This window comes from Castanea sativa, chromosome 11 (assembly GCF_040712315.1).
Source record: "Castanea sativa cultivar Marrone di Chiusa Pesio chromosome 11, ASM4071231v1".
Taxonomy (NCBI): Eukaryota; Viridiplantae; Streptophyta; class Magnoliopsida; order Fagales; family Fagaceae; genus Castanea; species Castanea sativa.
In genome coordinates this window covers 52,529,707-52,540,302 of record NC_134023.1, presented here as the reverse complement: position 1 = coordinate 52,540,302, position 10,596 = coordinate 52,529,707, and the positions used below count along the sequence as shown (strand labels likewise).

General features: G+C 32.1%; 1 protein-coding gene across 1 annotated transcript; it reads right to left on the bottom strand.

The window, feature by feature from the left end:
* Positions 1 to 2,323: 2,323 nt before the first annotated feature.
* Positions 2,324 to 4,030, bottom strand: LOC142616705 (uncharacterized). Its single transcript, XM_075789504.1, has 3 exons — positions 3,728 to 4,030; positions 3,475 to 3,619; positions 2,324 to 3,363 (listed from the first exon to the last, which is right to left on the bottom strand). The coding sequence occupies exons 1-3, from the start codon at positions 4,028 to 4,030 to the stop codon at positions 2,324 to 2,326; spliced, it is 1,488 nt and encodes a 495-aa protein (XP_075645619.1).
* Positions 4,031 to 10,596: the final 6,566 nt, after the last annotated feature.

Genomic DNA, 10,596 nt, shown 5'->3' with positions numbered 1-10,596 from the left:
GTCATAACGCTTATGTCACCAAGTGATGCGTCATGCTTTCATCTTACATAGTACAGTAGAATCAATTAAATTTGCTCTCTTCTTTCCAAATCATAAATTTGGGAAAATTTCAGGACCAAAATAAAATTGTATGAAACTGATACACAAATAAACATGTAGAGGTATGCATATGTTATTTCGCTTAAAAATGTTAGTGTTGGGATAAATTCCCGTCTATGTGTGAATTAAATTAAATATAGCCCAACCAACAAAGAAAATAAAAATCTACAAAAGCGATAAATGAATCAATAATCAACAAGAACATCAAGAAAATATATGGGAAACCCTCTAGTGCAGAGGGAAAAACCACGGGACGAATCTGATCAAGCCACTATAATAAAATAGAGATTATAACATTCAAGTTATATCCAAAACCTAAGTTCACAATAAAATGGTAAAATACAATAATATCTCTAGGAACAAATACAACCTCACCACAAAATCCAATAGCAAGATCTTCCGCTCTGAATACTTCAACTTTCTGTGATTGTAGCATTCAAATAATCGTCCTAAAGAAAACCCCTAATTTATTTTCCTTGTGTGTCTTGAGCAAAAAAAAAAAAAAATCACATTTTCTTTTTTCTCTTAGTGCCACACAAAACACTAGTCTTTTTCCTACAGTCGGCTTCAAAACTGTATTTCATTCTTCAGTCTCTCTGAATCTCTCTCTCTCTATTTGTGAAATACATGTACAAGCTTTACATAAAGCAATCAAGTCACCTGACACTCCTAATAGTTCTTGAATTAGGAGTCTTAAACCTTGTAGGCAAGTTTTCCTATTTCCCTTTGAAATAGAAGCCTAAGTGGGCTAGACTCTAGGTGTCGTGCACCTTAACAATCTCCCCCTCTAGCCCTTTGAGGAAAGAAATCTTCATCCTAAGTCTTCAGTTAGAATTTATGCCAACTGTTCTGGCACAAAGCTCAAGCTTCTCTTTGGTCACAACCTTAGTCAACATGTCAGCTGGATTCTTCTCAGTATAAATCTTTCTCAGTTGCATCAATCGTTTTTCAACAACTAGTCTTATCCAATGGTATTTAGCTATGAATTATGCACACTAATTTTTGCCAAACAAGGATGTACCTACACAAATTTTTGGCAGCTGATAAATGTAACAACGATGTATTGCAGGTTTGCTTGTAAAATAAAGAGAAAATTTTCAACTTAATGAGATACGAAAAAGAAAAGAAAAGAAGAAAGAGTGAACAAAAAAAAAAATCCCTCTACATATATATTCAGTATAACGAAGCAACAGAGGTAAAAAAAAATTGATGTATTGCAGGTTAATTTGCTTGTAAACAACAATCTTCTTTCTCTTCTTTATTTTCTATCATAGAAAGTAAATCAACTCTTTCTATTTTTATAGATTTCTAATGTTACCGTACAGTTAATAACATTATGCAATAAACTTTTGAGTAGTAGGGTAATATGTTTTTGAACACGTAAACCACCGAATAGATATGGATGGACACGCAGCCCACGTGAATCACGTATACGTAGCCCACGTAAACCAACTTTAGAGAGGTGTTTATAACCCTTGACATTACAAGGATAACCAAGAAAAACACATCTTCTTGCCCTTCGTGAGAATTTGGTCCTAGAATGGGCAATAGTAGAAGCAAAACATAGGCAGCCAAAGACTTTGAGATGATCATAATCTGGTGCCTTATGAAACAAGAGTTCAAAAGGTGTTTTGTCATGCAATAAGGGAGAGGGAAGTCTATTTATAAGGTATGCAGCAGTCAAAACACAATCACCCCAGAACTGGAGAGGTACTTGTGATTGAATTTGCAATGCCCTTGCAATGGAAAGAAGGTGTTGGTGTTTTCTCTCCACAACAGAATTCTGTTGTGGAGTATAAACACAGCTGTGCTGATGTATAATACCATGAGAATTGAAGAAATCAGGCATGACAAACTCTTTGGCATTATCAGTTCTAATGGATTTGATGTTATGGCCGAATTGAGTAACAACCATAGTGCAAAAAGATTGAAACAAGAACATGACGTTAGATTTAGATTTCATTAAGAATAACCAAGTTGCACGGGTTGCATCATCAACAATTGTTAGGAAATATTTGAAACCATCTAAAGTGGGAACAGAATAAGGACCCCACACATCCATATGAACCAAATCAAAAGCACAAGCACTAATGTTATTATTAAAAGGAAAAGGTAATCTTTTAAGTTTGGCCATAGGACAAACTTGACAAGTCTTATTACAAGGAGATTGTAAAGAAGGTATATGAGGACCTAAAAGTCTAAGCTTGAGATCAGAAGGATGACCTCATCTTGCATGCCAAAGATGAGAAGAAGAGGAACTTGTAGTTGCAGAAGTGGCTGCAGAGAAAGGAGGAAAAGTAGCAGCATGAAACTTGTGATTGATCAAGTAGTCTGCAAGTGAAGAAGAAGAGATGTGCTGGAAAGTATCACATTGCAACAAGTACAACGCATCAACAGCCTTGCCCACCCCAATCATTTTCCAAGATAAAAGGTCCTGAATACAACAATAAGTGGAGAGGAAAACAAGACAACAAGGCTGAGAAAGTGTAAGTGTACTAACAGATAGCAAGTTAAAACTAAAGGATGGGACACAGAGAACATTATAAAGGGTAAGTGAAGAAGAAAGAACAATAGTCCCAATGTGAGTAACTTGAGCTGATTCCCCATTGGGTAAGTGAACCAAAGACTGCATGGTAGCAGTAATTGAAGTCAACATATCAACTGAACAAACAAAATGGTCAGTAGCTCTAGTATCCAACACCCAAGTCTGTTTGTCATAAGCCCTTCTATTCACTACTTGGGTTGAGAAAACACTATGTGATAAGTCAATACCTGACATTGTAACACCGGTAGAGGCAGAAGATGATGCTACATTTGCCATTAGACTCTCCTTGGGTGAAGCTGAAGCTGCTACAAGAGATGAATTTGAAGCCCCAAACAAAGCAAGAAGCTGCTGGCATTGCTCAGGAGTAAAAACAGAATTCTGGTGATGTAGTGGGGAAGTAGTGGGCAATACATCTGAAGAGACTTGATGAGCCATAGGAGGTCTATTCTTGAACTTGAACCTAGGTGGAAAACCATGCTTTTTATAACACTTATCTACTGTATGATCAATCTTGCCATAGAAAGTACAAGTTGGTCTCTCTTTCCCTTTGCCACCAGAATTACCAAGATTTGGACCAAGATGTTCATTGAACAATTTAGCAGCTATAGCAGTGGAATCAACCTTAGCAATAGAGGCATTAGGCACTGATCTTTGTGTCTCTTCTTGAATTAACAAGGAGTACACCTTACTAAGAGATGGGATAGGATCCATAAGCAAGACTTGAGATCAAACTTAGGAGAAAGAATCATTCAATCCCATTAAAAATTTTATCACAGACTCTCTCACTTGTAGATCAGTAAGCCTCTTATTAATATTGCAAACACATTTACCACAAGTACATGAAGGAAATGGACTAAGGTTTTGCAATTGATCCCAAAACACCTTCAACTGAGTAAAGAAATCAGTAACAGACATCTCACCTTGATGAAGCTCTGCAATGTCCTTTTGAAGATTGAAAATTCTAGGTCCATTAGTCTGAGCAAAACGATTCTTCAAGTCATTCCAAATTTCCAAAGCAATGTCTTCATAAATGATGCTTGCCTATAACTTTGGTGAGATTGAATTGGTTAGCCATGTGCCAACCATGTTGTCACACCTTATCCAAGCTTGCACATTCGAAGGAGTAGATACCAATGGTGATGAGAGAGTCAAAGTCCAATCAATGAACCCTAATTTGTTCTTGGTGAGTAAAGCTTTTCTCACTGCACCAGCCCAAGCTGCATAATTTTCTCCACCTATCAAAGGCTGTGTGACAAGAACCAGGCTTGGATTTTTTGCGTGATGCAAAAACAGAGGTTTGTCCATTGGAGAATCTTGTGTGGAAGGAGATTGAGTCACAGACGTTGAAGCATTTGTAGAACCATTTGTATTTGTAGCGGAAGCCATAATTGGCAAACAAAGAAGAAATTTCTCACAAACACGAAGGCAAATTTTCTCAAGAAGCACAATTTTCTCAAGAAACAGAGAGATTTTCTCGGGAAAATTGGAAAAGAAAACTAAAACTAAAAAAAAAGAAAAACCCTACAGGAATTTGGGAATTTGCCCTGATACCATATCACAAAAACAGAGAATTAAAACTGAATATTCTCATTAATTATTAAGAGTGATTACAGGAACTACATTTATACTAGTCTGTACAAGTGTGAAAGAAAAAATAACTAACTAACAGAAGTAACAACCTATCACATGTGCTAGCTTCAGGATTAACAAACCTTCTCACGTGTTGTCACTTAAGTAAATACCTAACTACACTAAACTACATGCTGTATAGAAACTACTTCTTATTGTCGTTTTGTCTATGCTCTGCTATTGATGTGTCTGCACTATGATCACTGCTATGGCCTCTGATCTTGCTAGCTTCTCCTCTGCTCTTGCTACTAATCCTGTTAGCTTCATTTATACTCTGATATAGGGGTCCCTTATTAAAAGAAGCCCTTATCTTTCTCAAGCTGGTGATAAGAGAACTTGGCTAATCATGGCTGTGCAGAGTTGATCACCACACTCCAAGCTTGTTTCACAAATTTGAGGACATCATGGAAAAGCTCAAAGTCTATACCATGTTTCATATAATAAGGTCAAAGGATTTTTTTTTTAATTTAATTTTTTAATATTATGAAAGTCCAGTTTCATATTTGAAGTCCATGTCCATGTCCATTATTTATTTATATTATTTTGAACAGCAATAGAGCAGAGAAAACGAAAACTTTTTATTAAACTACATTCATCTAGGGGTAATTCATAAATCAATTTCACAGCCAATAAAGAAAGAAGGTAAAGAGAAAAAACTTTTTTTAAAATGATATATATATATATTTTTTTGTTGCTTAGAGTAAGAAAGAGATTGCCAGAGAATTAAAACTAGTTTGCGATATGGAATACAGAGTTTTATTAATGGTTTTCCTTTACCACTGCACTGTTACTTCCCAAAATAACGAAAAATGAAATTACAGAGACATACAAGGACTTCAAACGTTTCCTAAATTTAGGAATTTAAGTGATAAAATAAAAAAAATTTCGATCTAATTTGAAATATGGAATCTTTTCTTTAGTTTATAGTTTTATATACTACTAAATTTATTGTTTTTGTTAGAAGTTTTTAACATTTTGTTTTCCCTATCTTTGGATGTTTTCACTCAGTGGCGGAGCCAGGATTTTAGTTTAGAGGGGGCAAAATTAAAAAAATATATATTAAAAGTAAAATTAATCTAAAAAATATTAATCAATAATAATAACAAAATAAATAAACAATTGCAAGAAAATATGAATATAATTCATAACATTAAAATAAATAAACAAAATTAACCAATTCATAGTCATAGCTACTACAAATTTTACAAACTAATGTGGTAAAAATGTGATTAGTGTTACTTAAACAATATAATGAATATATGTTTGAAATTATTTTTGGTGGTTGGTGAGATGCCGATTTGTAAGATATAAGTAGTAAAATTTGTAATATCTTTAGCATCACTCAATAATAAAATGCTGTGAAAGATATCATAGTGAAAATTGTGAAAATAATGATATTAAATAAAAAAAAAATAGTGAAATAGGTGCAACACTGGGACAGACAAAAGCTGCTTATAAGAATAGTGAAATTGGTGAAAAAGTACATGGTTTGGTCTTTTGAGAGTAACTTCTTTTTCCTGTGTCACTTTCAAGTGGGAGTTCTTTTTTTTTTTTTTTTTTTCTTCTCTATGTTAGGGAGTAACTTATAGCAGACTACTACATATGCAATGATATTTTAGGAGTCAGGGGGGCAGGTGCCCCCCCTCGCCCCCCTCTGGCTCTGCCCCTGTTTTCACTGTCTTGTTCACCTCTCTCATTGTTGGATGTATACACATATTGCTCTATTTTATGTCACGACATTGTACACAAATTTAAAAGCCAATCAACACCTGTCTCACTTCTCAAATTTTGTGTTTGGCTTATCTTGGGCCTACGTTGAGTTCCGGATTAACTACTTTACACCAAAAAAAAAAACATTTTTACAGATAAATTTATGTGTTAAAATGTGATGTGAAATAATAAATGTAAATAAGTGTGAAAAAATTTAGCCAAAAAAGAATAAAAACCTGACAATACTGCACTTCATTTTTAACATTTGTGGAGCCTGAACACGCAAGAGGTTTAGCTTTATAATTAAAAAGTTGTGGAATACGGGTCTGTATCATATGTTGATTCATTGCTATTTGAAGTGTGATTGTTTCCTTTTATTTTGTTAGAGATATATTAGCCCATTAACATAAGCCCAAGCCTAATTCTACTTTGTGTGCAAGCCAAGTTTCCTACTTGTACTAGAAGTCTATTAGTTTAGGGTTTAGTCTACTATATATACACATGTTATGGTTCATTGTAACACAGGATTTGTTCTACACTCTAATATATTATTGATGTAGCCCTTTAGGGTTTCCTCCGTGGATGTAGGCCGTTAGGCTGAACCACGTAATCCTTTTGTGTTATTGTGTTCTATACTTTATGCTTTCGCTTCCGCATCCATAATAGCATATTCAACATGGTGTATCAATGCTAATATTTAAACATATTTTTCATAGGTTAAACAAGTTTTATTTTGAATTATTGGTGCTACACAGCTATAGGCTAAACTTGTTCTATTCGATATTGCCTTTTATCCTTCAATTTTTTTTTTTAATGTATAAAAAGGTGCCATGTGATTTTGAAGTCTAAATGAGATCTTATTTTGAATTATTGGAGCTAGACAGCTTCACATCACATGCTGTCAGTTATCCTCCGGTTAATTTTAATTTGCTCATCTGTTTTTTTGGGGAGGATGCGAATTGGACAAAATACAAATTGAATATGAATGTTGTAGAAAATTTCACTGTCCAAAATAGAGGAAGCACTTTCTCCAAGTGGCAAAAATTTGATCACTCCTTTATGTCGTCACTTTATATAATTGATTATACATATTTGTCACATTTGAGCGTCAGATAAGTATAATTATAAGTTCCATGTCAACTTTGCTCAAAAAAAAAAAAAAAGTTCCATGTCAACTTTAAAAAAGTACTATGACTTTTAAGATATATCAGACACTAATAAACATGGTTCGATCACTCCTTTATATCATCACTTTATATAGTTGATTACACATATTTGTCGCATTTGAATGTAAGATAGGTATAATTATAAGTTCCATGTCCACTTTAAAAAGGTACTATGACTTTTAACATAAATTAGACACTAATAAATATGGTTGTGAAAATCTCAATTTGGATCCTACAATTTTATGATTTTATTTGTCCAAAAGAATCTGGATCTTTCAATGATTTTTGTGATCATTCAAGATTGGTAAGATTGTACGATTCTGACGATCCTAAATTATCTTAGTTTCTTGTAATTTTTTTTTAACTTAACAAAAAGTTTAGTTAGACTTAAATGAAAAATGATATTTAAATAGACCAAGTTTTACGTTCCAAAATTGAGGAAGTAGTTTCTCCAAGTGGTAATAATACCATCACTCCTTTAGGGCTTTACACCTCTGGCTCTAGTATGGGGCCATGTCACTTGGTGATATCACCTGCTGATGGCTTGCTTTTGTCAAGTAATAAATTTGCTCTTTTATTCAAGATATCAGAAATTTTTTATTTTTGGATGCAAATCGTTAGAACCAAAATGAAATGGTATGAAACTCAAATGGCACACACGCATATTATATATAAAATATGAGAGCATGCTTGTGAATTATAAAAACTAAGCATATTGAACGTATAGTCTGAAAGGTGCATAATTGAAATTGGACAAAACCTAAACTCCTTAACACAACATTAATTTTACTACTCATACCAAATAGGTATTTTATTTTAAATTTGAAAATAAATTTTCTTTAGCGACATGCATTATTTAATTATTATGTGATGCTTAGACCATGACCTTGCTATCGCAATAAAGCGGAGTAAGACTAGAAACAAAACCCCTTTATCACTTTGAGTAAACATTGAAGCTAAATAACTTTTGAAGTAATGTAAGCTAAAGCTCAATAGTCTAGTTCAGTTAAGGAGTAAACAACTACAGATTAAGCATTAAACTCGAGCTTAGATGAACAAGATAATAATAGACTTTTATGCATTATCCCACGCACAACAAAGGACAACTGTAAAATGGGCACAGATTAATGTTAATTATATCAACACACGTGTATTGCTTCTCAAATTTTTTGCTTGGTTTATCTTATAGGCCGAAGAGGTCCACCGATAGCTAATAGTCTCCTTTGGGTCAATATTGAGTTTTAGATTTAGTTCCCAAAAAGAAAATTAAATTTGTCATAATTAATGATATGTGCAATTGTGATCGGTGAATCATCACTTTTATATAAAATCACCATTTTTTTCTCTATTAATCATAATCACACATATTATAGGATTATTAAAAATATGTAGGTTTCAGGTCTGTATCATATCTTGATTCATTACTAGTTCTATTTGAAGTGTGGTCATTTCCTTTTATTTTTCGTAGGTTCAATTTGATAGTTAACAAAGTTTTGATTTGAGTTATTGATGCTATACTATAGGCCAAACATTTTTTACTCGACGGTGCTATTTGATTTTGAATTCTATATCAAATCTTATTTTGAATTGTTGGTGCTAGAAAGATCTGTTCTAACTTCTAACTAGCATGGCACATCACATGCTATCTTTTATTTGGAGGATGCCAATTGGACATTTGAATGTGAATGTTGAAGAAAATTTCAATATCCAAAAAAGAGGAAGTGCTTTCCAGTTGGAAAATTTACACTCCTTTTTCATGTCGTCACTTTATTAAGCACATCGATGCTTTAGTTTGTTTTTTTAAGAGAAGAATCTATGCTTTAGTTGATAGTTGATATATATAGATTAAACAAATATGTAACAACTTTATACACATTTGCAAAAATATATGTAATATTGTACAGATATTTTTAATCTACAATATAAAAAGTATGAATTTTCCTTTATCACATGTGAGTGTCAAATAATTGTAACATGTAGGTCCAAACCCACCCGAAAAGAAAATGTTGATCTTTTTCGTCATAACGCTTATGTCACCGACTGATGTGGCAAGCTTTCGTCTTGCATTGTAAAGTAGAATCAATTAAATTTGCTATCTTCTTTCCAAATCTTATTTTTGGACAAATTTTAGGACCAAAATAAAATTGTATGAAACTCAAACACAAATAAACATGCAGAGGTATGCATATGTTTGTTATTTCGATTAAAAATGTTAGTGATTTTATATATATAGATATATATATATATATATATATTTATTTATTTTGTGAGAGGTAATTAAGTTAAAATTACAAAGAAATTCTTAATTTAATTTTTTATGTATTTTTTAACATCATAAGCTTGGCTTATGTACTATTTTTCTTACTAAATTGAATAAGTATTATTGAGTAATTGAAAGATCTTTAAGTGTTATATAAAGAATTGAATTTAAATTGAGAGTTTATATAGTATTTGTAACATATTTTTAACTTTATTGATGTGTTTTGAGATAACTTTTGCTTTAATTTCATTTACCATTCATAATTAATAATAAAAAACTTGTGTAATACACTAATTACTAAGAATATATATCAATTATTTGACCAACAAATAACAATAGAAAACTATCATTCCAATTTAGTCTCTCAAAAAACTCGATTTTCTTTTCAATTGATATCTCATGCCACTTCGCACATTGTCCTAAAGTTCAACAAAAAACTATAAAATATATTTTAAAAATAAAAATAAATTGAATAAAAAAGAGTACTCAAGAAAATTATAAAAACTAAGATTATTGAAAATATAGTCTGAAAAGTGCATTGTTGAGCTTGAGTTAACAAATCCTAAACTCCTTAGACAACATTAATTTATTACTCATACCGAATTGGTATTTAATTTTGAATTTGAAAATATATTTTCCTTTTCCACATGCCTTAAATTTAATTGAATAAGAACATTTAAAGAATTATCACAATATTATTTTCACAAAATTTTTTTTTGAGTTGAGCTTTTATAAAATTTGTATAATTTATCAATATTTAATGAGATACTACAAATTTTTTTTAGAGTTCAAAAGATCTCTCTCTCTCCTTTTGGAGGGGGGGGGGGTGATTCAAATTTTTTGGTAGGCAAAATCCTTTTTTTTTTTGGTCGAAATCTCTTAAATTTTTTAATAATGATAAATAATAAATAATACATATAGAATATTAATTTTGGGGGGGAGGGGGTTAATCTCAATATACTTCCATCTCTAGTGCACAAGAACACAAAATCCAAGCCAATCTCATTCAAGCTTCATTGTTACAATTATTCTCTATGAATAAGTTAAGGGACATAAATTATTTCACAATATAACACTTTCATATGGGACTAAGGATTTGTTTCGTTGGAGGAGTAGAAAAGTGGGAGAATAGAAAATGGTGGAAGGATGGAAAAGTAGGAGGATAGAAAATATTTTAATTTTATTTC

What these genes read in the sequence shown, in the direction of transcription:
- LOC142616705 (XM_075789504.1), bottom strand. Translation starts at nt 4,030, where the DNA reads ATGGCTTCCGCTACAAATACAAATGGTTCTACAAATGCTTCAACGTCT. An exon ending in GGATAAGGTGTGACAACATG is followed by an intron (nt 3,620 to 3,727) that starts GTTGGCACATGG and finishes CGTTTTGCTCAG; the next exon opens with ACTAATGGACCTAGAATTTT. An exon ending in ATTTCCTTCATGTACTTGTG is followed by an intron (nt 3,364 to 3,474) that starts GTAAATGTGTTT and finishes TTTGATCTCAAG; the next exon opens with TCTTGCTTATGGATCCTATC.